This window comes from the organism of the source record quoted next, unplaced genomic scaffold (assembly GCF_019419815.1).
Source record: "Pyrus x bretschneideri cultivar Hongxiangsu unplaced genomic scaffold, Pyrus_bretschneideri_v1 Contig4, whole genome shotgun sequence".
Classification (NCBI taxonomy): Eukaryota; Viridiplantae; Streptophyta; class Magnoliopsida; order Rosales; family Rosaceae; genus Pyrus; species Pyrus x bretschneideri.
This window is the reverse complement of record NW_025999723.1, coordinates 6,237,528-6,265,100: the sequence shown is the minus strand read 5'-3', so window position 1 is coordinate 6,265,100 and position 27,573 is coordinate 6,237,528. Positions and strand designations below refer to the sequence as shown.

The window sequence follows — 27,573 nt, the reverse complement described above, 5'->3', positions numbered from 1 at the left end:
CTTTTACGTTTTGGTAAACTGTGCTGATAAGTAGCTTGGTTAACGGTCACATCACGGACACGCCACCCTGAAGGACATGATAGGCTCCCTGGAATCCGATCGGAACATAAGTTAATGAATACGTGGCGTCCTGCAGATAATCATAAAAATCAGGCTCTGCGCCATTTTGGACCGTTGCTCACGTAGAGCTTCGTCTAGGACCCCACGATCACGCGGGAGCAGAACTCCTACGTGGGTCTCTCCCGTTGCATGCTTCGTGCACAGGGATGGACCCAGAGTTTTAAACGCCGGTGGACTCAACTTTGAAGACAAGAGGTGGAGGGAGTGAAAGGAGAAAAAGCCTGATGTGGTGGGGTCTAATCTGGAAATTGGAGGAGTAATTTGTTTTATCTCTGCTCATGCTCATGCAGTATCCAAATCATCAATGTGAAATGAAAAGGGCTGGTTGTTCTTGTTTGTAACCGAACAGGAAAAAGAAAAGGACCGGTTTTGGGGCTAGAGAAAAGAGAAACGGCAGCTTTTAAGTTTTCAACATGAATCCAACTACCATTAGGACTTTTTTTGGGTAGGAAAGGGTTTTTCTTCGGATCTCTTTCTCTTAATTCATTAAGTTCAGAAATCGAAATCGTTGAAATTTGATCCAACGATTAAAGTTATTATAACTTTTTAAAGTAGGTTCCTGTTTGTAACCGTTGAATCAAATTTCAACGGTCCAAATCTCCGAATTTGGTGGATTAGGAGGATTTGGTAGGCATGATGTGATGAGTTATATCCAATTAAATTGGACTTATAATCAAACTGATGTTTGTCGTTTTGAATTGAACATAACTCAGCCGACGTTTGTTGTGTAAGAACGTAACTTGGATATAATAGGACAAAATAGGTTACGAATATCAAATAGAGTGAGTTATCTAACATGTCTCATGGTCTCCCACACTTCAACGTCGTCAAACAAATTCTAGCATGTTCTCTCAACTTCAGTGACAAATTAATATCAGGTTTTTGCATGTGTGGTTGCTGATGATTAAATTATTAACTAAGTGTTAATTAACGTACTTATTTTATTAATGATACATCATATCATTTATAATTTTGATCTAAAAAATTAATCTAATTGATCTCCTTAACATTAATCGTGGTACGGTAAAAACTTTGAGCGGTACTTTATGCTTCATCCAATTATACTTTTCCCATCATTTCAGCATCTGCTGAATCACACGCTACACGTGCGCGTGGGAATTTCATTATCATCATCGAGTCATCGTTATATAAAGACGCCATCTTTCCGCGTCGAGCGCATTCTTCATCAGACGCCGATGGCCACCGAAGCTCCCGGCTATACCACCCGATTTATCGTCTCCCTTTCAACCCGACGACCCGATTGCCCCTCTCCGTTTCCGAAGCTCCTTTATCGCCTCGAAACGGGTCAGTCCAACTCCAACTCTCTCACCCTCACTCCCAAAATTACTGATTTTTGTATTTTTTTTTAATTTTATTTTTTCTCACCTTGTTAATTTGAGATTGAAGTAATTGGTGGATTTTAGTTAAAAACCCTAATTTTATTAGTTTAGCTTCAATTACTTGTTAATTTCTGTTTAGAACAACAAAATTTAAAACTTTTGGGGGGTTTTTGTTTGTAATTGTATCAAAAACCCGCTAGGGTTTTGAATTTTTTTATTAATGTCTTGCAATTTATCATTAGTTAATGGAAATTCCTCTAGGGTTTTGAAATTTTTTATTAATGTCCTACAATTTATCATTAGTTAATGGAAATTTTTTTCCAAAGATACAACCTTTCTGGAGGGTTTTTTATGCTAAGTAATGATGTGGTGGATTTGCCTTTTTCATATCCATTGTATCATGTCATGGATTCATGTTTGTATGTCTATGACATGACCAGAACATTGAAGATTGCAACTGCTGCAGCCATGAGTGATGCAATTGATTTATCCGGGGATGGCGGTGTTCTCAAGAAAATTGTAAGGCGTGCAAAGCCAGATGCAATTGCTCCGACCCAAGACCTTCCGCTCGTTGATGGTAAGGGCTAGAGTGTTGTTGCTGATCATATTTATTTTTCGTCTGTGCACTGGGAACATTTTGTGATTAGGTTGAGTGGAAATACCTAACAAACTTATGTTCAATTTGTTAATAATCATATACATTATGTTGGCAGTTCATTATGAAGGCATTCTTGAGGAAACCGGCGAGGTCTTTGACACGACACACGAAGATAATACAATATTCTCATTTGAGATTGGGAAGGGCAGTGTGATCAAGGCTTGGGATATTGCAGTGAAAACCATGAAGGTTAAAATAAGCTTCTCTTTGAGGCTTTTTTTTGTGAATTTTTTAAGTCCCTTATTACATGTTTTCTCTTTTGATTGTTTCATCAGGTTGGGGAGATTGCTAAGATCACTTGCAAGCCAGAATACGCCTATGGAAGTGCTGGTTCTCCACCAGATATCCCACCCGGGTAATGCCTTTGTTCTATTCATTATTTTTCTGTCAAATTTTTTTTATTAAGGGACACTAGGAGTGCTAGTAGCTTTGTTAAGTTAAAAATATGTTTGCGCAGCGAGATGCCAAAACAACACTGTCCAGACATAATTATCTCCCAAATGTGGATAGTAAATGCTTATAGTAAACAATTGCATCTTAGTCTATGATTTAAGAGTTATTTGGTTGGTGATCTTCGATTCCCAACTATAAACCAAGATATTTGTTGAATAGATGTAAAATCTCCGGAAGCATGTTGAAAAGAAATGTACATAAATTCCAGGTGGTAAGACAAGGGAGGGCCTTGACGCTCGGTACTTGCCAATTTGTGCATTAAGTATTCTGGTGTATGACTGTATCCAAGTGTTCGTAAAAGTCTACATCAATTTTCTTGGTTAATCATGTTTTATTTCTTGTTACAAATGGTGTCGCTCTACAATGCCTTTGGAATTAATTCATCGTCCATTACAAATTACTCCTGCAGTGCAACCCTTGTATTTGAAGTGGAGTTAGTTGCTTGCAATCCCCGGAAGGGATTAAGTTTGGGTAGTGCTTCAGAGGAAAGGGCTAGGCTAGAGTAAGTCCATTTACTTTCATATTCTCCATAACTTATATTCCAGATACATAATGCAAGTCCTATTGTTACCGTTGAACTTTTTGTTGGTTCCATTGAGATCTACCAACTTTTTTGTAACCAGTATGATTGATTGAATTTTGTGTTGGTCCTCACAACAGAGAACTGAAGAAACAGAGGGAGTTAGTTGCTGCAAACAAAGAGGAAGAGAAGAAGAAGAGAGAAGAGGCCAAAGCTGCAGCCGCTGCTCGTATTCAAGCAAAGTTAGATGCCAAGAAGGGCGGAGGAAAGGGAAAAGGGAAAGCAAAATAGGCACTCGGTCGCAGACTCGAATATTTGCATGAGCTTGATCCTTCGTATTTAAGTAGCTACAATAAATAAATTTAATTCGCGAGTTAGACCGAACTGTGTCCTCCATAAATAAGTTATTTTCGGACCAGAAAAGATGTTATTGATGTGTTATTGAAATATGAGGTGTTGAATTATTACATAATCCATGCTTTTATTTATTTATGCTGAATTATTGCATTTCTTTACTGTGCTGCCTGGAATTAATCGGCCCGATTGAAATTTCCTAGATCGGAAATTCCGATTCTAATAATTTCCGGCTGCTAAATTCTTGACAAAAGTTCCAAATTCGGGAACTTTATGAATCACAAGGCTTTAACAAGGAGATTTCAATCAGATACACAAAACTTGTATTGCAAGTATCAATTTCTTCACCATTGAATGACAAGGTCTCGTAAGTCTTTAGATTTTTAGCCTCGCCTCTCAAATCATGAGTAATTTAGGAGACGCTGTTGAAGATGTAACCCTTCTGCCTGACCCCCTTCTGTGACTTCATCAAGTCTTCCTCTATCTATGGCAGTATCAAGCTCTCGAAATCCAGGCCGTTCAAGTTTATCTGCCTAGACATCTCAGTTACAGCAGCTGGCAGCGGAGTAGCATCTTCAGTTACACTTGATGTATCTACTGCAGAGGATACACTGCAAGGAGGCAGAACATTGCGTACATTGCATCCTCCTCGATCTACTTATAACTTCAAGGATGACATGGAGGTGTTCTACCCTCTAGTGGATGTTCATCCAATCACACGTACACTTGACAAGCTGTGGGATGCTGACAGATCAAACAAGGATCATTTGTTTGCTGATAAGAAGCCACCTTCATCACTTTTGTTTCCTTGGCCCGGTAGGATCTTTAGTTTTCTTGGAGGAAATGAATGCTCAATGTCGAAGTTCTGAATGATAATTTGTGTTATTCCTTGGTGCAGGATGACATACAATCGTTGTTGTTTGCACTATCAGATTCAACTCCTGCTCCATCATCCAAGAGTGAAGACTCATCCGTCACCCTTCCAGAAGCTTGGGGTTGTGAGAGATTTTCTGTAAGTATAACCGCCTGCGGCGTCTGTCATTCTCTTTTCCATCTCGCATTGGGAAGTGACCTCAGAAATCAGGTTCAATTTTATCTGGATTGCCAGAACGCATATCCTCCAGTGCCATGCTTATTATGTCCCCCCGGTTAACAAAGGCCTTTTGGGACAGGCTAAACCTTGATTCACCAACATCTTTGGCCTTTCCTCAAAGATTCAATCTAATTATGCAGAGAGAATTATCGCCACATCAAACTTCAACGACAGAACGTCCATGGCAGTGGGTTTGCCGGAAACAAATTAAGCAGCAGCTGAAGGCCGAGAAGAGGTGAACTGTCGAGTAGCTTGTTGTCCAAGTCAGACACATCAAACTGCCACACAATCAGGTGCTCTTCCACGCAAGAAGAAACTCTTGATTCTTTTCGGAATTCCACACAAGAAGATATTTAAATTTTAAGAAAAATTCATACGCGAGAGGTACGCATCTGTTATCTTCTTGTTCTTTTTTTAAGTTTCTGGAAAACCAAAAGCTGAGCTGATGAAGGAAGTTAAGCCTCTTCGGAAAGAATACCAGCAGCACCGGCAATTGCTTTGAGCGCCCGTGAAGATTGTTACTCTTTCTATTTTTTTTTTTTTGTGGATTTGGGATATGTATGTCGCTTCAAGAGTTATAATTTGCAATTTCCCCCAACACTGTATTACTAGAAAAGCCTTAGATTTATGAGTTTTTCAATTTTAATCCAATCACAAGCGCTAAAAAGGCCACGTTCGTAGGGAACGGAGATGTTATCGCTCTCCAAAAATTCATCCTGCACTCCTTGGTGAAAAATTAATCCAACCACAACAGCCACATGAATTGGGATCCTCTCCGGATCTCTATGTCTAGAGCTTATGGACAAAGAGATCCGGACTGTTGAAGAGAGAAATTCAGACCCTTAGTTTGTGTAAGGTGAGCCGCAAGATTGGCTAATAGGAGCCACAAGATTAAAAATGAGTGGTTGGGATCTCTTGGTCCTTTAGCTCTGGACACAGAGATCCGGAGAGGATCTCAATTCCCGCCATGTCATGTGGTCTACAAAGACCATTTTTTTATACGGATTTCAAAATACACAAAATTTGTTGTTTTGAGGGCATAATATATTCAGCCAATTCAATGCCTAAATGTCAACATAATTACAGCAATGCCAATGCTGGGCATAACCCTTGAATCTGATCCATCAGTGTGCCTAACTATGCAGGAAGGTACATCTACAAGTTACTCTGTTATAATTAAACCATGTAAGAAGCATCCGTTCCAGCTTCTCCATTTTCATGCCACCCTGATCCTGCTCGGAATTTACATACCGGACAGGTTCCCTGCTGCCTCAGCCATGGATCAATGCAACTAGCATGGAACTGTAGCAAAACAACAGAAAGAGACAATAATAAAACGAGATTTTAGAATACCAGAGCACCATTACATAAAAGTGTCTTCTATCACAACAATGCACCACACAAGGTTTGGAGTGCAAAATGAGACTCCTCTAGTCCAATTAGCTAGAGATGTGTTTTAGGTTCATAATTTGCATGAGTGAGAGAGTGTGCGGTGTGGGGACGTGTGTGCACGTGTGTGTGTGTATGTAGGGTCGAGCAGAACTAGATGCATTTTGTAGTTGGGACCAACCACACATTACTCCGTATCAGAAGAATTTCTTAGCAAACATTTTTGTTCAGCAAGAAATCCTAAAACTTGCAACTGAAAAATACAGGAAAAAGAAGCCTAAGAATGTCAAACCACTGAAAAGAGAACCGAACCTGATGCAAGCATGGAAGGCTGCGGATTAGTTCTCCCACAGTAACTTGCTCCAGGCAAACAGTACAAGTCAGTTCATCTTCCACTGCTTTTGTGCTCCCAACTGTGTCGACAGTTTCTTGCTTCTTCTGCAAAATAGAACAGAAAGATACAATGCCACAGAATAAATGCACTGCTATCATATCATACACAAAATTTCTTCTGGCTGTACTCATACAAAATGAAATGCAGGAATCTCTTTACTCTTATAGAGTGACAGAAGGGTGAAAAATACAAAAGGAAAGAGGGATAATATATAGCCAATACCTCAGCAGGTGCTGAAGATGAAGCTTGTTGCATTGATGAAGCACCACTGCATACAGAACAAAACCATGATAAAACAAATGTATTCAACATGAAAAGGCTAAACAACTATAATTCAATTCATTCTTCCATTTGTCTCAAAAATTCTTGGACTCTTTATGTCTAAATCAATCACTCAAGGAAAAAAAAATTAGAGAGCTTACATTTGAGGACCTGGCACCTTGTATTTATGGACCGGAAGAGCATTTATCTCTTCCTCACTCATAGAAGAAGCTGCTGGAACATTATCAGAATCCAGAGCTCGCAAAGTTTCATAATCTGGTATTAAACAGTAGAGTAATTTGGCATAAAACTAAAGGCTATAAAAAATACTAAGAGACAAAGCTATGGTTTGGCTAGTAAAATTTTTATAACAGCCATGAATGGGGTTTCAAGATGTAAAAATCATTTTCAGACACATTTAACCACTAACCTAGGTCATCAAATTCCCGGTCAAGAAGTGCAAGCTGAAGCCTGAGGCCTTGAAGGCGCCCTCTTGTTGCTAGGGCTATCGATGGTGGCATATGCAACCGCAATTCAGTATGGCCAAGAAGGCCACTTCCTGCTGCAACATGAGCCTGTGCTTGAGCTTGAAGTTGTTGACATGTTGCATACATCCTTAATGTTGTAGCCATCAAAAAGACACCAAGAACTAGCCAGAGCTACATGCATAAGTTTAAAAGAACGATGTTTAAATTTCTCATAAAACAACCTAAACGAACAGCAACCTGGACCAGTAAATGTAGCAAACCAATTTAACAGACTCAGAGAAAGACAATACCAGAAAATTTGGTGACATCTGGTGTGAGTTCAGTATCATGAACAGCAAAAGAACTGGCCATAAGACAACACATAAACAGATATCAGTACCAACCAACAAAATTACAAGACTATACAAAGGGTAATATTATAGGCACCTGTGACAAGAAAAGCAATTGAGTTGGAATTGACAGAGCGTGGTGGATGAACGCGCTGAGATAAAACAACCAATATCAGTACAAATTAATGAATAATAATAACTTTGCCCCTGTTCCCTAGAAGGTGCAATTAGGCCCAAAGGGTATTGGCAAATGAGAAAAATAGAAAATTGCATACACACTGGCCATGGATTAAAACATGAAATTCAAACCTCCACCCTTGAAAAAGGTCGAATTAGGGCCAAAGTCAATGGAAATATGTGAAATACAAGAAATGTACCACTGCACGCCGCTCTGTTATAAATTCCGGGAATCCACTTTCGATATCCGCCCTGGAACCCCGGAATACAAAACTCATGTCTGTAGAGTTCCAAAGCCCTCTCTGCTCAAACTATGAAGTCACTGACTTTCCAATTCACTGAACTGAAACACGCCAAGAAAACACATACAATCAGTAATCCTCATAATCCACACACAAAAAGAAGCAAAATACTGGTAAAAAGTAACTCAAGATTCCCAATTGACATGCAGTAAGAAAATCACCAGTGAAAAAAATAAAAAAACCAAAACCCAATTAATTCCAAATTCCTGATACAAAATCACAAATCAATAAGAACCCTAATCCCTAAATCACGTTCCCTTAGCTATGCAATTAACCACAAAAAATTATTCTTTGAACTTTAGTGATTCAGGTCGCAATCGAATGCTGTGAGAGATTAAGAATTACAGAGGCATATTAGAAGAAGCTTTCGTAAGCTACGATCAAGAAAATCAAAGCAATCAGAAAATAAACAAGGGACTGAGAAACGCGAATAGACAAAGGACTCACAGAAAAGAAACGACTTCGGATGGCTCAGATCACAAGAAACGGCAGCGTTTTTCACGAAAACGCCATGCAAGCGCTTCTTCGTTGGAAGAAAGGGAGCGAGTTGGAGCGTGCAGAGATCTGAGTCGACTCGGACGCGTTTTGCCGCTCCTGTCGGAACTGTTTGGTTTGTTTAACAACTCTACGAAGATTTTAGTTCAATTAGTGTTTCGCTACGACACCGTTTCCCTCCTGGTTGGTCTTTAACGGCTGCTTTGACTGCGAAATCTCGGAGACTCCTTTTCGGTTTCAACTTTCGGGCTTCCACAATCAGCAACCAGTCCTAAACGCACCGTTCTGATCAACAAGAAACCAAACAACACAACCAACCAAGAAACCAAAATTAGGTTGTCTATCAAAAGTGGTGAATTGTCATGTTCGTTACAGTGCGTTTACAATCTATTATGTTCAAGGTTTAAATCATTCATTCTCTCATTAATTTAAAATAATTGAATTTTCTTGAGGGAGCAATTTCAATGTAACAGGTTGAAAGAAGAAAATGAATTAGGTTTTCTATTGGTGAATCTCTTTCGAGTAAGTCCCTCTAGTTTTAAGGGCCTCTTTGGATTGATTGTGGCCAATTAAAATGGACTTGAGTCCAGTTTCTTGTTTGTTGTGTTAAAATGCAGATGGGCAAGACTGGACATGATAGGTTATGAATCACAATAGAATGAGTTATCTAACTTATCTTTATACATGAGTTACAAGTCATGTCTTACATGTCCATGCCAATCCTATTATATTCCTAAGGCTCAATCTCATCTAGCTCACCAAACAGACTCTAAGACTACGTCACCAATGTGACCACAACAATAAAACAAACAAACAACGTAACTCTAACTGGTTCTAAGATTACGTCACACATTTGACCATCATAATAAAGGCCGTCATAGATAAACAAAGGGAATTGTTATTGGTACTCCAAATTTCTCATTCTACACTACAAACTTTCTATACTTAGAAAGAAAAATACACTTGTAAGAAGTATAGAATGAGATTTTTGGAGTGCCAATAACACTTCTCTAAACAAATTCGCTTTGACTTTTGTTGTGGTATAAATAGGCCACATTTTGTTTTATTTATGATCACTAGGGGAATAGTTTGTTTATTATAGAACTTAAAAAAATATATACATAGGGGAAAGGGGGAGGGTTTCGAACCCAAAACATACAGAGAAAAACTCAACATCCTATCTAGTAGGATATTAGATCATCTGCATTGATTTTCATGACTTGATCATTAAATTTTAAAAACATATTTGACGAACAAGGGATTTAGTACATTGTGTATCAATTTCAATGAAAATTTGAGACTATGGAAATTGCATATTATCTTTTATCACATATGTAGGGTAAATTGAGCAAAACATGGGGGAGGGAGACAATTCAAGTGCAAATTAATGTATGATTTTATAATATGTGCAACTCTTGATAGATTAGGCACCCTTCACCATCCTCTTGGGTCCCACGGAAAATCCAAACTCCGCCGTTGGAGTTGGAATCTTGAAGAAATTTTTAGTTATAATGGGAACACGGATAGTGCATCATATGTTTTTATGTAAGTGATAAAAAGTTTTAATTTTTAAATTATTAACCTTTTAACACACATATCTCATTATTTATATAAAAACGTAATGTATCATCTTGTGTGAATGTCATACTGAAAAATCTTTTGGAATCATGGGCAATCGAACCCTGCAACATTCTACCCCTCCTGCCCCACCTGCTGTCACTAAAATACATCTTCATTGCCCAACACAGAGTTACAGAATCTCACTGTTAAAAAATTAAAATAAACTACAAAATTACTAAAACAGAAAAGTTAAACTATTCAAAGTACCACCTAATTTTTAATATTTACGCAAATCCCCATGACCACATAATATCTGAACAAAATGGGCCACCTATCTTAGTACCAACAACTTTGTTCGGCCCACCATGGTCCACACAATCACCCAATGAGACAAGTCTTACCCTTCACCACTCATGTCCGAGGACGTCATTGGTTTGAAATACCTTCACCTTATCGTATTGATTTGTAAGTCACCAAAACTTTGCCAGCTCAGACCCAGCCCGGGTCCCACTTAAGCACCTAGGCCAAGCTTTTGACCAGCAAGATCACACCTAACCTCAGCCACTCCCACCCTAGATTTCTCCAAATCAAATTCCATCCACAGGTTCTGCTGATGATAATGACCAATCACAAACGCCTCTATGCCCAGCAAGTCAGAGTTCCCATATGTGAAGCAATACACCTGATTCCCGCCCCTCACCATTCCCGCCACCCGATACAGCAGCCTCTCCCCCGACACGCTTATCTCGGCCCCCCGAAACATCAGCGTCACTGTCGGCAACTCGGGCAGGCTCGGCCGGTTCGTGGGGACTTGGAAACACAAATCCATCGCTCCTTGGAACACGAAATTCGGGTCGTCCAAAGTTTTCAGAACCGGTTTGGTCTGCTGAGCGAATTCGTTTTTCAGCGCGGTGTAAACCGGACCGAGTAGGAAAGTGAACTGGGTCCCCGAGTCGACCATTGTTTGACCCGCCCCGGTATGGTCCGGTACGAAAACCGATTTCGGGAGTGGTAACACCTTACCTCCAACCCGGATCCCTTCCAGCTGGACCGAGTACGCGACCCGGTCGAAGTACGGTAATGGTGTCGATATCTGAACCAGAGGGGTGTAATTTAACGGTTTGAGCCAACCGAATTTCGCTTCGCCGAAAAGCAAAATACCGGACGAGTCGCGATCCGATATGCAGTAGGAAAATTTCGGAAATCCCATCTGTGTTACGAAGGACAATGACCCGCGGTTCATGCCCATTAACCCGGTTGTCTTGGCGTCCTCGTCGGCGTTCGAACTGGACCCGGAATCCATGCACCCGAATATCGTACCGGGTTGGGCTGACGACCCGAGATTGAAAGTTTCCAATGCGAGGTTGCCTTCGATGGAGGAACCGTCGGCGTAGGAGAGAATGGCGTGGCAGAGCTTTTTCGGGTCGCAGGAAACGGGATTGGGGAAGTCGCTAGTCCGGGTCCGGCAGACAGGAGAGGAGCAGGGGACTGGGGAGTAGGACTTGGATGCGAGAGGGTTAAAAACAAAGTTGAAGTTGGGAGCTTTTTTGCAGCGGAGCCAGGAGAGCTCGCTGCCGGTGTCAAGGACCATGGTGACTTGCTGCGGCGGTGAGCCGACCGAAAGGGAGATTGTGAGGGTGACGTTGTGGTGGAAGGAGAGCTTGTTGGTGGATTTTGGGAGGTACCCTTGAGGGAGGGTTTGTGTTTTGAGGGGTAGGATTAGAGTTTCTGGTTTTGGAGCAGAGAAACAGAAGGTGGTGTGGAGTTGAAGAAGAAGAACGAAGGGTAGGAGAATGAGCATGGTTTTTGGTGAAACTACGAATTGGAGAACTGAAATCGAATGGAATGTATATTTTTTTTTTGTTGGATTTGGGATTTGAATGCGTTGGTGTTGCAGGGGAGTTTGAGAGAGCGAGAGTTTGTGGCGGGGTCTTTGTATTTGTTGCAGGTGTGCGTGAGTGGTGAAAGGTACGATTTTTGGTTTCTTATATGCTACATAATGTCTCTCTCTCTCTCTCTCTTTCTCCCAAAATTTGGTTTAAGAAAATTTATACATGCAAATCACATGATTATGTATTTGTACCTATAAAGAGATGTTATCTAATCAAAGTTCTGATTTTATTGCAAGGGGTTTGTAATTAATCAAGCTCTTAAGAACATTTACTTCCGTAATATTAAACGGTTAAAAGCATTAACTTTTTTAACCCGTATCCATTATATATATGATAAGGAAACTAAAAAACAACTGCTGATGTTAGGAAAGGAATGGGAAATTTAGGAACGAGTAAGAACTTTAAATACTTGGGGATACAGAAAATAAGGAATAAGTCTCATTCATAATTTTTAGGATATTGTATTACTAATTTTCTTAGAAAGAGACGATATTTTTCTTCTCATACTCATTACTGATAAGTAAACATATCTTAATGTATTTTTTATCATAAATTTGTAATAATATTAAAGCGCGCTTAAAAGCAGTTATATTGTAATTTGTATCCGAGAACTATGTTTCATTCCCTTCTCTCGTTTTCATTGTCTTTAACGTAATTCTTTCTCATACGTGCTTTTTGTCTTTGAAGGTATCGGGTTTTTGGTGATGGAGTCTTCCCTTTTCACGTACGTATGTTTTCAGGTTGAAGTAGGTGCATTCCTTTACTTATAATCTAAAATTGTTCGTATATAAAAATTGGTTTTTACTCTTCTGCTTTCTTTGCCTTGCATGAACAATTTAAAGGTCAAATTTTTATATTCTTACCTCCTAAATTTCTAATGTGAGGGCGAGTTTTAGTGCAACAAAAATGTTGTTTCTTTGTGATCGAAAGATTACGAGTTTAAGTCGTGAAACAACCTCTTTATAAAGCAAGAGTAAGACTGCATATAATAGACATTTCATCTGACCATATGCTTTGCTATTTGCTTGTTTATTACGAGCCATGAATATATTAGTAGCTAGACTGTGCTTAACCCTTCCCTTTCTGATTGATTAAGCTTCGAATCCAACAGCCCAAAAAGGTGATTAAACTTTGAAAAGAATTATTCACCTATTACTACTCCTAATAATCTTGTTCATAAATAAAGTTTCAAATCAAATCTCCTTATGGAGAAAGCATCACCTCAATTATGCTATGATTTTCTTCAATTTTTTCTGTACTTTGCACTAATCAAACAACTTATTTCCATTGTTCATGATTTTTTTTTAATAGTTTTTCATTTAATTTTTTTTTTGTAACGTTTTACCACTTTTTTTAGTTTTAGTAAGATATTCATTATTTTGGTAAATAATGACTAAGTACAAAGACGATAAAAACCCTTCAAGGATTTCAACTCGACCCAAAGGAAAAAAAAAGTATCCCACATGCGTTACTCTGTAATGTTAATGTTTTACTACTTTAGTTTTTTCTTCTTTCTTGTTCTACTGCAACTCATTGTTATTGTATTAATATGAAAATGAAAGTTAATGAATTTCAATTATCTCTCTAATCTTAATTAGATGAGCTGGTGATTAACAACCAATCTGACCTATGTGAGCTAGAGATTCGTGAATTGCCGACATACCCTTTGAGAAGGCATTATCTGGAAGGTACAACTGGAGACAAAAATGTATGTTGCTCGGAGATGAGAAACTTATATTATTAATTTAAGCCTTGACTCTTAAACCTTTTTAGTAGACAATTATTTGATTAACTACTGTTAAGTATGTATTATATTGTCAACCCGGCCCTAATATTAAACAAATGTTTGAACTTTCGGCATACATGTAAACCCTAGACTTTGGTCCTGAAGGCAGCCCCCTCCCTGGAACTGTTTATCAGTCAAATTAAGTGTCATTCAGAACCTTCTACTTTATTGAGAAATGCTTTATTGCATGACAGTCTTGACGTACCATATGCCATTTTAGTCAGTCAGTCAATCTAACTTCTTGTTAATTTGAGTCGCTGGTCATTTCAGTTATTATTCAAATTTATAATCTGAACTCAAAGTATAACACAACATATTATATTGTTAAATTGTTAATTTTGTGTTGTCTGAGATTGCCAATTTCAGCCACGGATCATAGCAGTTTTATTCCTATCTGATGTTATGTTTCATATTCAAGTTGCGGAGAATAGTTATGTTTACTAGTTAGTGGGATTATTGGACCAGTCATTTAGTGGAAAATGATTTTCATTTTAGATAAATCAAGTTATTGTTAGAATGTGTAATCTAAATTCTGAATACAATGACATAGTTACAAATCAAGTTATTTTAAGAATGTGTAAATGTATATATCATAATTGATGAATAATGATTGGTGTACCCAATTAGCTACCAAAAAGAAGATCCATGATGCATAATCTCATCAACAAGCTTGATTACCGCTTAATAAATATGCTGGTTCCCACACGGATTAGGGGTCAAAATCTTCAAATAATGTGAAGCATACTAATACCAAAAAGATTGTGACTGAAAGGGAATCGTGCGCGTTCTCTGATGATGTTTACCTTCCCATCACAATACCTAGGCATGCAGCATGCTTTGACAGCAACTATGACAAAACTAAATGCCTCACAGGAAGGACATAGCTGCGATCGATGATAATCTTCAAACCTAATAGTTTGAAGGCTTTCAAGTTACGTGCATATATATTATCAAGTCAAGCACTCAAGCTTCCATGGCCAACCACATGTCCCTGTGTGCGTCCATCAACTTGTTTTTGTTCTTGTCCATTAGCTTAGTTACCCTTAGGGACCATCTACATTGTCAATGCCAATGAAAGCGCCCTCACTGTCTAGAGTTTGAAGTTTTCTTCGTTGAATGCAAAATACCAAAAATTATTAGCATACATGGGCAAGTTGATTTGGAAATATTTCAAAAGTCTTCAACTCCTTAATTCCTAGACAATGGGACAAAGAGTTGCCACATAATTGGAGGAAATTTTAGCATACAAAGTGAGAAAATTTTAGGGGAATTTCGTTAGAATTCAACTTTTCATTATTTCCTGTAGATTATCTTGTATGTTATAATATTAAACTATGAATTAAGATGATTGAATGTTTAAGATGATATTAAACTGATATTTGCATTTACAATTTGTGCATTATACGCATTAGACAAGATATGTATGGTTATCAAATAACATGTCAGATATTCGACAAAAAAATTGAACTTTAGTATTTATATTATGAGAATAAAAGCTTCTAGTATCCATTTTTTTAGCGATCTTTAACGAAAAGTTTCCGGTATTAATCATTTTAACAAAAAATCATATTTTTACATTAAAAAGTCAATCATAGTACTATTCATTTTATCCTTTATTTTGTCATTATCGTTAAATCTCAAAATTTTCAAGTTATTTTCATTAGTTTTTTTTTTTTTTTTTTTTTTATAAAGAAAAAGAAGGTCAAAGTACGTAGGTAAGTTGCTTTTGATTATTCTAGTGAATTTGAGGTCACTAAAGATATTATCAAAAGCAAACATGATAGTTACTTGTGTGATTGAATAATGATGGTTAGCTTTAACAATGCTAGAGAGTTGGAGGAGTCAATAGAACTAAACAGTTGAATTAGGTATGCTTTCTCAATCAATCAGACAAACTCAAGGGACAAGAGAGGAAAGATATGTTGCATGCAAAGCTTTTATATACGTGACGTGAGTTGCATTCTTCCTCAGTGGACGACTCTTTTTCAATTTCCAAGTGCAAACGCGGTTTGGCAATCGGTCACCAACTAATTTGTTCTTTCTCCAAGTTTTGTTACTCTTAATTCTGAATAAAAAGAGTACATTGCATTGAGAGTGTGAATTTTACGCCGAAAAGTTTAGAGATTTTGTATTGGTATATTATAAGGAATCGAGTCCTTTTTTCAGATTATAAATTAAATTTAAAGTGAAACCTCAACTTTTTTTATGCTTTAGAATAAGTTGTCCAAGATAGTAATAGCGTCGTCTTGCCCACACATGAGTGCGTGAGTTAAAAAATATTGAAACTTCAACTTTCTTCATGTTGTTAAAAAATATCTGACATGTTATTGGCTAATTAGTTTTTTATTAAAACTTCATCATATTGAAAGTGTGACTCCTACAATGGGATCTCTCCCACTATTTTCTAATTTGCCAATTAATTTTAAATTGAAACTTCAACTTTTATCGTGTCATTATAAAATATCTTATGTTTCTTGGAATAACATAAAAAAAAAAAGGACAAATGAAAAAACCCCTAGTCAAGGATTGAAATGATAATGTTACAATTATTATAAAAGATCTTATTTTGTTTTCATAAAATCACATCTTCATGAAGTGTTGTGTTGCATGGGAGAAATAGTGTTATATAAATAATGACAGTGTAGAGTATTTGCCCACCATATCTAATTTTATGGGGTTGTTGACATTAGGTTTAAAAATCTATGGCTTAACTTAAAATTGATTAAGTACCAACCGACTTTGACGAAGTATGAAAGTAATTAGCTCGACCATGATGTCCACCGTCTTCAACCAGCTTGTTAAATATTGCAGTGTCCCACATTTCTTTTATTGAATGACCATTGCTGTTTCGTCTAGCACGAAAATGAAATTCGAACGATCTCTTTTAAAATTGAGAAGATAAGTATCAGTAAGTAAGGTCATCTCCAATAAAAAAACTGGCCAGACGGCTCGTTTTAGCCCTATGACTATCCAAGAAATTAATATTTTAATGAACAGTACATAGCCATATTTGCTTCCATCTCCAACCGAGGGCCAAAGGGCTATAGGATTCGCTTTAGCCCTGTCACAAAAAACCATCTCCAACCGAGGGCCATAGGGCCAAACATAATTTATTATTTAAATTTAAAAACTACAACAACTTAAATTTTAAAAACAACAACTTAAATTTAAAAACTACAACTTATATTTAAAAAAGATAAATTAAATTTAAAAACTACAACAACTTAAATTTAATATCCATAATCAACAACTTAGGTATTTATAGGGAAAAAAAATAGAATTTTTAAGAATTAAAAAAAAAAATTTGGCCCAAAAAATTAAAAAAAAAAAAATTTTGAATCCAACGGTAACTGGAGTCAGCTAGCCGTTGGATTCAAAAATTTGTTTAAGAATTGTTGTCAGATATAACCGATAGGATTAATAACAATGTTGTCAGTTATATCTGACAGCAATTCTTAAATTTCTGGCTAGCCCTTTCAGATTTTGTGGGGCTCATGAGCCCTTTGGCTTAGCCCTTGGTTGGAGACAGTTTTTGGGCTATTTTCAGCCCTCTGGCTCTCTAGACCTTTGGTTGGAGATGGCCTAAGAAACACGATTAACGAATCGGTCTAAATAGAACTTTCCAATCAAAACTTGACTAATGTTCTAGGCCTAGCCAATATTAAGTAGGGCGTCATTAACCGTGGTTCGCTATCAGTTGTTAAGAAATTTTCATTGTGCTCGGAATACTAATGGCACACTATGTGTTGTTATTATATGAAAATCCAATGGTCTTATTTCCATTTTTTCATATTTTGTTTTGCAGGGTTGTCAGTAAGTAGAGGAATCATCATAGCAGCAATTCTGGCAGCAGCTGCCTTCACGCTGCTCTCTCTCTCTTTGCTGCCTATGCAGGCTATGCAAAATTGGCACAGATTAAACAAGGTACAATTCCCCTTCTTTAGTTTTTCTAGGTGATACTCTCTTTAAACTAATTTTAAGACTAAAGTTAAAAATTCAAACTCGAATGCATAAAGAGAGCGTATTTACACTAGTCAATGTGGCTGCGGCCACGACTCGGAATTTAGATTTGTATTTTATGAGATTTCATACTAGATGTTTTAACGTATGCCATGTTTTGTGAGTCACATTATTTATCCAGAGCTTAGCAATGCAGGCCTGGCTGCAACATGCATCAACGAGTACTCTAGCTTGAAGTTCAAGTATGAAACCCTCGAAAAGGTCACTAATTATTTTTTAAGTTGTTAATTTTTTAACATAATTATTTCACCACTTGTTTGGTGACACGTAGTGTCCCATCATGTGTTTCTAGCACACTCAAAATCGAGTCTGATCCCAAATTCCCAGAACAACCTTGCATAATACTGAAAGCCCACAAATCGACAAGGGTTGAGGGCAGATGGGCTAACTCTCTTTTCTGAATTATGAGAAAAGGGTTACGGGTTGCCGTGGGAAAACTCTTGGCCCCTTTCCCATACAAGTGAGAACAGAGAAGGGAAGCAGAAATTGGGAAAAAAATTGAACCTCTCAGGTATTCAAACAAATACAGGTTTCAACGAATCTCTTACTACAACTAGTCAAACAACTCACACGTAAGGCGTCTTACGACAATTTAATCAAATGAGTAAATGCGTGAGTCGCTGAATGCGCGACAAGAGTTGATGGATATTTGTTATGTAACTAAAATCTGTCAACTCCTATCTAACAAGAGATTTTTCAGTGTGATCAGTACACGGAGTGGTACAACACGTGTTATTATACAAATGATGGGATACGTATGTTAAAAAGTTAATAACTTAAAAAATAAAGTTTTCCACAACTTCTATAAAAATACGTGGTGTATCATCCGTGTTCCCGTTAGTAATATCCACCCAAATCGAAATAATATCCATCCAAATCGAAATATGTCCATCCAAATCAAAATATGTGGCCGAAGACAGAAGGAACTGAAACAACACAAATCAGCGGAGGATCGAATCAAATCGAGTTCCAAATCCCTTCAAGATATTTACCGGTTTCGATGGGGATACTGTTGGGACCAAAATAGTTAAAAATTTCAGGTACAAGTACGTCCGGCATTTTCTATGATTTGTTTTTTGAGTAAATTGTAACAATGATCATTCAACTTTAATCAAATTGAAGTAATGTTCCCTCAACTAAAAATTCATTACCATTGGTCCCTCAACTCATCAAAATGTGTACTATGATCATTTTAGTCAACTTCGTCAAAATTTTGTCAAAATGAGTTATGTTCCATTGCTAGAATTGGAGTCCCTCAACTCTTCAAAATGAGTTATGAGAGAAATTTCCAAAAATCCATGAATCAAGAACTGGAAACCATAGTTTACTACATGAGAGATATGTTTTGAAACCAATGTATAATCTCAAAGGTGTCATCGCCCTTGAATGCTGCCATGTGTTTAAAAATTACGATTATCCAACAAATATTTGTCATGCAACGTCACGCGCATGAGAGTGTATCTAATACTACAGTCATCGATGACAGAACTTGAAAGAGAAAAAGGAGATCGAGTGCATCAATCAACGTTTATCCAACCCCAAAGAGGGAATACAATCCTATTCAGATTCTTTTGTGAGGATTCCAGGGATCATTTTTTCGTGTTTGCTTATCGTACATCGTGCGGCCATAAATCATTTTAAATTTTTTATATTTAAAATTGAATACAAATCGTACCTGACGAAAACTGACTGCATGATCTATGATGAGTGGATACAATAAAGTGATCTTCGAGATCCTCACAAAAAAAATCCGAAGAGAATCCTTATCCCAAAAGAGTAAGGGCAAAAAAAAAGCCTGAAAACCCAACTAAGCCTCAACAGTAAAAAGTGACCGTTTCCCCACTTCCCCAGTGGGAAAATTTGAATTATCAAACGCAGCATTGTATTTCTAACTTGGATAGTGAAAAAACCTTATCTTTTTTCTTTTGTCACTGTCCTATGGAGTTCATTGGCAACCGAGTCACCGACAAACGTACCCTCAATCTTTGTCACTCATTTGGAACACATGCCAAATCCAACAAGATAAACCAACATTTCCATATTTCCAATGTGATTTCGGCAAAGAATTATTCCGGAATGATTCCTAATTGTGATTCCAAGTTCGCGTATGACATACGTCGCATATCAAACAGTAAATTATGAGACTGATTAGTCGTGTATAGTTAAACTATTATATATATTACATAAACAATATTGCATACATTGTCGTATGGTAGAATTTACCGAACAAAAAATGGTTATACCTTAGGCATTATACATTTTTTGAAAAAATAATGACAGGTACTATGCTAGGAAGTAGGAAGGGAGTATTATGAAAATAACAAACTGAGTCTACCTAAAAATTACAAATTCATGAAAATTGAAAGACGTTTTTAATAGAATACATCTATGAAAAAGCACCAAATCTAAATTCTGATTTTAGATTTCAGTCCCTGAAAACTTGAAATCTCAACTGGAGGTCCTTCTCCATTTTTTTCTGCTTTTCTCTTGGATTTTACTTTAACTAGCTTTAGTAATTTCTTGGGGATTTTCAGGCCCTTTTCCCACAGCTCAATTAAACGTCAATTAATCGGCCAAATCGTGAGCTCAAAAGGTCCTTCACATTCACTCGTTTTCCCCCCAATATTTACAGCACGAGTGAATCAACCAACGGAAACGACTACATTTTCCACGTGTCACCATCTCACAATACCGCTATTCACCTCCATAGACCAAGTCCTCCGCCGCCTTGGCGTCGACGTCTCCGCCGGTTCCAATTCCATAAACCTCAGTCTTTGATGACTCGTCGACGGAGGGGGCGTCGGCGCCCCAACCCTCATTTCCGAACCCGAAACCAAACTCGCTGCCGACGACCCACCCCCGTTAAAACAACCAAACAGATTCATAAAAAACCTCCTCAACCCACCGCTCTGTCTCCGTCTTCCACCATTTCTCGTCCACGAAATCCTCCTCGGAGCTCCGCCGCCGCTAAACCCGCCGTCCATCTCGGTATACACCACCGGCAGCTCTCTCTCGGCGCCTCTTCTCCCCCCGCTATATCTCCCCACCGCGAATCCGCCCCCAGGCAGCCTCCAGATCATAAGACCCGCGTTTTCGTCTTCCTGCTGACCCGTCTCGGGCGACGAATCGGCCGGCAGCTCGTGTCTGCATACAGGACACGAATTCCGGAGCGCAAGCCACGGCAGTATACAGTCGGAGTGGTATATATGTTTGCAGGGCATTTCCCGAGCTTCCGTGCCTACTTCGAACGCTTCTTTGCACACGGCGCAGTGATGCTCCGCCGTTATGTGAGCGTCGTCGAGTTTGATCGTCGGCATCGAATCAATCGCCAATCTCGACGCCGATCTCTGCTCGCATCCGCCGATTCCATTGATCTCAATCTGCGACAGCTGTTCGAGTAGGCGGTCGAACCCGGACCCGAGTAAAAACTGGGACATGCTTGCAGGCAAGGGCCGGAGCCCCGAGCCGCTGCCGTCGTCGTAAAAAAGGTCGAATCCGCGGCCTTCCTCGATGGTGGCGGCGTTGTCCGCCGTTGTTCCGCGGAGGACGATGACTGGATTGAACGGTGAGCGGTCGCCGTTGTTTCGTCGAACTCTTCGAGGTCCCGAAGGACCGGAAGCGGTATGATCCGGATTGGAACCGGAGCCATTGTTGGCTCCAACCATGTACATCGCGGCAGCTGGGAACCTCCTGCTGCGGCGCGAGTCCACGTTTCCGAAGCGGGTCGGGTTGTTGATCTCCTCCACGAAGCCACTCTCGCAGTCCGGGCACAACACTGAGGAAGATACGGCGGAGACGGTGGAAGCGTCGGCGTCGTTGAAGACCCTAACGAAGCGGCTACATCTGTAGCACCAGTAAGACGGCGTCGCCGCGGACATGGAGACGGCCAATCAACGCTCTCGAGATCGGAAAACAAAACACTGCCGCTGAAAGTCCGAACGGGATCGAATTTTCGCAATCGTAAAAGCCCGGTTTGGGAAACGGGAAAAGAACAAAACGCCGAGAGAAAAATATATAAAGGGTTTCTTCGGAAGGTCAAATTTGATATTTTGCGCGTTGAAAAGACGAGGACGAAAAAAGATTTATGGTGGTATTAACGGCAAAACCGCGTCGTCTTTGTTAGCGTGGTGAGGACGCTGTAACTCTCCGACACGTGGGGGGTTGATCGGCTGAGCGCATAACGACGTTTAGTAGCGTTAGATATCAATCGATCGAGTTTTGGAGGAGACGACGCGTTTCCAAGTGGAAACGGAACGGAGTTTCGGAAGCCGCGGGAAGAAAGGGCTGCGCCGTTTTTCAGTTGTTAGTTGAGCTATGCGAGCTGGTGCGAAAAGTTAGAGGCTTCTTGTAAATAGGCCGACGTGGCAAGACTTTTCTTATTTTAGATTTTTTTTGAATTTATATTTATTTTTCTTTTCCTATTTATGGGAAAACGTGTTAGGTAAATGAAACAAATTAAACTCTCTAATAAGACAAAGAGGAGAAAATTTTGATTGTAACGGAAACATAGTTCGTACATTACGTGTTTTTATATAAGTGGTGGAAAATTTTGTTTTTTAAGTTATTAATTTTTTAACATACATATCTTATTATTTATATAGTGATACGTAATGTATTACCTCTTGTATTGATCACACTGAAAATGTCTTGACAAAGAGTTAAAGATACAAAAATAATTAGATTACTTGTCTCACATGGCTTTTGGGCTTTTGCCCATATCTTCAAATTAGCACATTGTTTTGATATTTTTATGTTTACTATTTTTATTTTTATTTTTGGAATAAAAGAGAAGAAAAAAAATTGTCGTTCTCAATCCGACTCCATTTACTTCTACTCATTAGTTTATAAGATCGAAATAGAACTATTAGACTATCTCCAATGGTTGGGCTAAAAGCCAAATATTTTAGCCCTGAAAATTTAGCTTTTAGCCCATAAACAACTTTTCTGCTCCAACCGTTCTAGCTTAAAATTTTAACCCAAGATTATTAAAGAATGAACTTAGGCTATTTTTTTTTTAAATTAATTTTTTTTAAATAAATATGTAGACTATCGTAAATTAATTTTATGAACATTTTAATCTAAAAAATTTTAAATTCCGATAAATATTGGGTGGAGTCCACTCCAATTTCTGGGCTAAATTTTGGGAGGAATTTGGCCTTGGTTTAGCATTTAGCATTTAGCCCAAATTTCCCCCTTAGGTTGAAGTGGGTTTGGGGGGGAATTTTGGGAGGTAATTTGGTTTTTAGCCCACCATTAGAGTTTGTCTTAGACTAATGAAATATAGACAACCATAATTTAGAAATTTTAAATTGAATTCTTGTTAAAAATAAATTTGAATTAAATTATTATAATTAATTTATTACGAATTTAACCACTCACTCACGTAAACTAAAAAGTTAGATCTAAGTTGTTATGAAGTCACTAAGACTCCCTTCCATCTCTCTTTACAAACCGTGTGAAATTCTCTCTAGTTTCTTAATATGCAATCACCCTTGCAGTTGGACCTAGCCTTTGGCCTGGGTTCTAGTGGCTACCTTGTCAAATCTTCTTCCCCTTTCCCTCATTCTCTTGTTTCCTTTCTCTTTTTTTCACTTTTTCCCAGAGATTTTTCTCAGCTTTCATGAGCTCTGTTTCCAATTTTTTCGTGAATTTGTCACACCTTTGGGCTTCATGTCCCTCCTCTCCTCCCCTCCCTAGCCTATGGCCGTTACTTTCCATACTCAAAACTCCACCTCCCTCACCTTTTCCCTCTGCCTCCCTTTGTTAGTGCAAAATTGGCAATTCTTGACAAAATGCCTGACTTTCTAATAACTTAGATTTGTTACACATTTTCAATTGTAATTGTTTAAGTCTAAGGATGTCTCTCACACTTTTGATGCAAAGATGTTACGTAAACAAGATACTTATTCAGGTACGTTTGCACGTATGCATTCAACTACATTCACCTGTTATCTCATGTTATTGTATTTGGAATAGGACTCTTGACCATTGTGTGTTTTATCTCTTTTAAATGACTTATCATTTCTATATTAATTATTAAAACACACTTTCAAAACAATCTGATTGCATTGGGACTTATCTGATTGCATGTTGGTGAGAGTCATCTGATTACATGGATTGCGTTCTTATGGTTTGCATCATGGGGTGATTTGAGTCTTTATAAGAGATGTCAGAGTCCTGTAGAAGTCAAGCCGCATATGCATGAATATTTGGTTCTTTGTTAAAAGCATCGGCAGCAGCTTTGTGTTTTGAAAAGATGAAAAATAATTTTTATGTTGTTGCCATCTTGTGGTTTCAATAGCATGCGTGTTTAAAGAGAAAATATTGTTTTCATGCTATTTTCATTTTAAGTTGTTAATTGAATGTCAATTATGAAAATGTGTTTTGTGATTTTCGTAATTGATTGTTTTTCAAACAAACACTTCATCATATAAACATTTTGCATGATTGAGTTTGTATCTTGCAAAGTTCGAGGAAAAGGTGATTGACGATCGTGTTAGTATTGTGCCACTTCAACTTGAAGAATGACGAAAGATCGAATAGCAAAGCGCGAAGACGAAACTTCCAACTAGTATGGTTGTCTAGTTGATGAGTTATTGTAAGTATTTATGTATTCTTTCTTTCTTAGTGCTTGCTGGCTTGCTAGCCCGAGGATTTTCCCAATGGTGGGTTTTGCCTCATTAAATCCTACATCATGTGCATACTCCTTATATTTATTCTGACTATTTGTGTAGGATTTAGTTTGCATAACTGATTAATTTAAACCTTAATTTGGATTAGTTTTAAGTTGGAATTTATTAATATTTCTAGGTTAAATTAGTACCCATCCTAGGACTTTCAATTAGCACCAGAGCAGGTCACTATATATATTTAGTGAGATCTGTTGGATCACTAGGATGAATCATACAATGGGGTCGATATCCCATCCACCACACTTTGCAGATGACAACTACGTTGCATGGAAGGCAAAAATGAAATCATTTCTTTGGGTGCTTAACGACAAAGTGTGGCTTGCGGTTGAAGAAGGTTGGGAACCTCCAACAATTAGAGAAACCAAAGGCGAAGAACAGTCTTCTGTAAATGTTTCTATGCTTAAGCCTAGAAGGGAATGGAGCGAAGATGAACGCAGCTCCAGCACATTCAATGAAAGAGCATTGAATGCGTTGTTCACTGTCGTTTCGCCTGAGCAATTTAACTACATAAGTAAATGCACAACGGCGAAAGAAGCTTGGGATATTCTTGAAGTTACTCATGAAGGTAACTTCACTGTCAAAGAATCCAAGCTTCAAAATCTCATCACAAAATTTGAAAATATCAAAAATGCTAGATGATGAGAGTTTCTCCGACTTTTATGCTAAGCTTAGTGTAATTGTCAATGGTTGTCACAATCTTGGTGACAACATTCTAGAACATAGGATTGTTAAGAAAATTCTAAGATCTCTTCCTTTAAGGTTTCATGTGAAAAGGACAGCTATAGAAAAATCAAGAGATTTAAACACTTACAAGTTGGAACAATTAATTGGATCACTATAAACAAATGAATCTGACTTCACTGAAGTTAAGAAAGGAAAAAATGTGACGTTCAAAGTCAATAATGAAAAAGTGAATGAGGATTCATTTGAAAACTTGACCCAAGATGAATTTGCTCTTCTCACCAAACAGGCAAGAAAATTTTTGAAGCTTAGAAGTTCCAGGGGACGTGAACATCGAAACAATTTTGATTCAAACTCCAAAGTTTCTTGTTCTCGAGATGTCTCTAATGGAAATTCCACTAAGTTTGTGAAACTTGGTGAAAAGAAAAGTTCAAATGATAAAGACAAGTGTTTTGAATGTCAAGAGTATGGACATCATGCTCATGAATGTGCCAACACTCTTAGAAAGTTGAAGGATGAAAAGAACAAGGCTTTAACCTCCACTTGGAGTGATAGTGATTCAAAAAAAGAAACAGCATCTGAAGATGATGACGAAGTGGTTGCGTTTATTGGAATTCTTGATGGATATGAAACTGATGACTCGGAAGTTGAAGAACCTGATTCCATAGAAGTCTTACAAAAATATACTGCACTTTATGATATCAAACAATCTGATCATGTATATCGATTGAAAAAAGCTTTGTACGGTTTGAAACAATCTCCTAGAGCATGGTACGAAAAACTCTCAACTCATTTGTTACAGAAAGGATATACTCGAGGAGCTGTTGACAAAATCTTGTTCGTTAAAAGAATCAAGAATGATGTAACGATAGCTCAAGTATATATGGATGATATAGTGTTTAGTTTAACATCTGACATCCTTGTAAAAGAGTTTACTGAGGTTATGCAGAGTGAATTCGAAATGAGCATGTGTGGGGAACTGAATTTTTTCTTGGGATTACAAGTCAAACAAGTTGAAAACGGTATTTTTGTCTTTCAAACAAAATATGCAAGTGAGCTAGTTAAGAAGTTTGGTTTGAATTCTACAAAAACAATCTCTAATCCTATGGCAACAACCACAAAACTTCACAAGGATCCAAATGGAAAAAGTGTTGATCAAACACTTTATAGGAGTTTGATTGGAAGTTTATTGTACCTTACTGCTAGTAGGCCTAATATCTTTTATAGTGTCAGTGTTTGTGCACGATATCAAGCTGATCCAAAAGAATCCCATCTGGAAGCTGTCAAAAGAATCATCGGGTATGTGAGCGGCACGGTTGATTTTGGATTACACTATTCTTTTGAAACCAATTATGAAATTGCTGGATTTTCAAATGCCGATTGGGCAGGAAATGCTGATGATCGGAAAAGTACTTTTGGATGATGTTTCTATGTTGGAAATAATCTTGTTGCTTGGCATAATAAGAAACAAAATTGTGTTTCTTTATCCACTTCCGAAGCCGAATACATCGCTGCTAGTAACTGTTGTACACAATTGCTTTGGATGAAGCAAATGATTAGTGATTATGGCATTAATCAAGGCACTTTTTCTGTTTTCTGTGACAACACTAGTGCTATAAACATCTCCAAGAATCCTGTTCAACATTCTCATACCAAACATATTGACATTCGTCACCACTTTATTCGTGTTTTAGTTGAAGAAAAGGTTTTAATATTGGAGTTTATTGCCACTGAACATCAACTTGCAAACTTGTTTACTAAGCCTTTAGACACTCATCGTTTCGAAACTCTTCGAAAGGCATTAGGAATCTGTCGTGTTCTTTTCTTTTTTACTTAGTTGTTTTTTTTTTTTCATAAAAAATACGCAAAAGAAGTCCAATTTTTGTTAGTCTACAAAACTTTTGTCTACCGCATTATCTAATTCGTGCTAAACATAATATGTTCTTGCTTTGGTGGTTGATACTATATGTATGTTTTCTGATTAAACATGACTACTTACCTGCACCTCCGCACCTTGTGAGCTTTTGAGCCTCCAGTTAGTGTATGCATTTTTCACACACTTTTAATCGATTCTGTGTGCTCTATCTTATGTGATTTTTAACTCTCTAGAACTTGCTTTGCGATCTCTCGAGGCTTTGTATCGCTCCTTACTCTTCTTTTGAGATGAACGTAAGAATTACAATTTTTTTCATCATATACACCAGTGCCTTATTAATTTTTCCCTGTCCACATTATTGAGCCTCTCCTTCAGTTTATATTCCCTGCTTCAATTCTTATACTCTGGTTCTCACCTCAGTTGCACAATCCAAGCCAGTTGAATCAATATTTTTTTTTTGGCGAGAGTCCGAGATTGTTTCACCATTGCAGACCAAATATTGTGATGACAGAAACTTTCCAAGTCAAGAAAAGCTACCTAATAATAAAAAAAAAAAATCAAGATTCGTGTGTATGACACACATGGTAGTTGTTTATCTCATAATCCATACCCTCTCGGTCATTTGCTCTGATCTGCCGACACTAGGCCGGATATGGTTGCCAAGTTTGATTCTCTCCTTCATGTTCCTTCCCC

At 37.9% G+C, this 27,573-nt stretch overlaps 4 protein-coding genes across 4 annotated transcripts; 1 reads left to right on the top strand and 3 right to left on the bottom strand.

Moving 5' to 3' along the window:
* Positions 1–1,267: 1,267 nt before the first annotated feature.
* Positions 1,268–3,563, top strand: LOC103948441 (peptidyl-prolyl cis-trans isomerase FKBP20-1). Its single transcript, XM_009359475.3, has 6 exons — positions 1,268–1,425; positions 1,901–2,037; positions 2,174–2,307; positions 2,394–2,473; positions 2,981–3,073; positions 3,232–3,563. Exons 2-6 carry the CDS (start codon positions 1,929–1,931, stop codon positions 3,380–3,382), a joined length of 567 nt encoding a protein of 188 aa, XP_009357750.1. The 5' UTR covers positions 1,268–1,425; positions 1,901–1,928; the 3' UTR covers positions 3,383–3,563.
* A 1,988-nt stretch (positions 3,564–5,551) lies between these two features.
* On the bottom strand, positions 5,552–8,621 carry LOC103948442 (E3 ubiquitin-protein ligase SDIR1). Its single transcript, XM_009359476.3, has 9 exons — positions 8,326–8,621; positions 7,777–7,919; positions 7,497–7,551; positions 7,361–7,413; positions 7,013–7,241; positions 6,744–6,858; positions 6,544–6,589; positions 6,240–6,365; positions 5,552–5,840 (listed from the first exon to the last, which is right to left on the bottom strand). The coding sequence occupies exons 2-9, from the start codon at positions 7,852–7,854 to the stop codon at positions 5,715–5,717; spliced, it is 828 nt and encodes a 275-aa protein (XP_009357751.2). The 5' UTR covers positions 7,855–7,919; positions 8,326–8,621; the 3' UTR covers positions 5,552–5,714.
* A 1,468-nt stretch (positions 8,622–10,089) lies between these two features.
* On the bottom strand, positions 10,090–11,989 carry LOC103935634 (aspartic proteinase PCS1). The gene has a single exon (XM_048565731.1). The coding sequence runs from the start codon at positions 11,732–11,734 to the stop codon at positions 10,445–10,447; it is 1,290 nt and encodes a 429-aa protein (XP_048421688.1). The 5' UTR covers positions 11,735–11,989; the 3' UTR covers positions 10,090–10,444.
* Positions 11,990–19,788: 7,799 nt separating this feature from the next.
* Positions 19,789–21,702, bottom strand: LOC125468897 (probable E3 ubiquitin-protein ligase RHC2A). The gene has a single exon (XM_048565583.1). The coding sequence runs from the start codon at positions 21,507–21,509 to the stop codon at positions 20,307–20,309; it is 1,203 nt and encodes a 400-aa protein (XP_048421540.1). The 5' UTR covers positions 21,510–21,702; the 3' UTR covers positions 19,789–20,306.
* Positions 21,703–27,573: the final 5,871 nt, after the last annotated feature.

Excerpts from the sequence above, each read along its gene's own strand:
- LOC125468897 (XM_048565583.1), bottom strand. The coding sequence starts at position 21,509 with ATGTCCGCGGCGACGCCGTCTTACTGGTGCTACAGATGTAGCCGCTTC.
- LOC103935634 (XM_048565731.1), bottom strand. The coding sequence starts at position 11,734 with ATGCTCATTCTCCTACCCTTCGTTCTTCTTCTTCAACTCCACACCACC.
- LOC103948442 (XM_009359476.3), bottom strand. The coding sequence starts at position 7,854 with ATGAGTTTTGTATTCCGGGGTTCCAGGGCGGATATCGAAAGTGGATTC. Across the intron at positions 6,366-6,543 it reads CATCTTCAGCACCTGCTGAG|AAGAAGCAAGAAACTGTCGA; the intron begins GTATTGGCTATA and ends TCTATTTTGCAG. Across the intron at positions 5,841-6,239 it reads GCCTTCCATGCTTGCATCAG|TTCCATGCTAGTTGCATTGA; the intron begins GTTCGGTTCTCT and ends GTTTTGCTACAG.
- LOC103948441 (XM_009359475.3), top strand. The coding sequence starts at position 1,929 with ATGAGTGATGCAATTGATTTATCCGGGGATGGCGGTGTTCTCAAGAAA. Across the intron at positions 2,308-2,393 it reads TTGCAGTGAAAACCATGAAG|GTTGGGGAGATTGCTAAGAT; the intron begins GTTAAAATAAGC and ends TTGTTTCATCAG. Across the intron at positions 3,074-3,231 it reads GAGGAAAGGGCTAGGCTAGA|AGAACTGAAGAAACAGAGGG; the intron begins GTAAGTCCATTT and ends TCCTCACAACAG.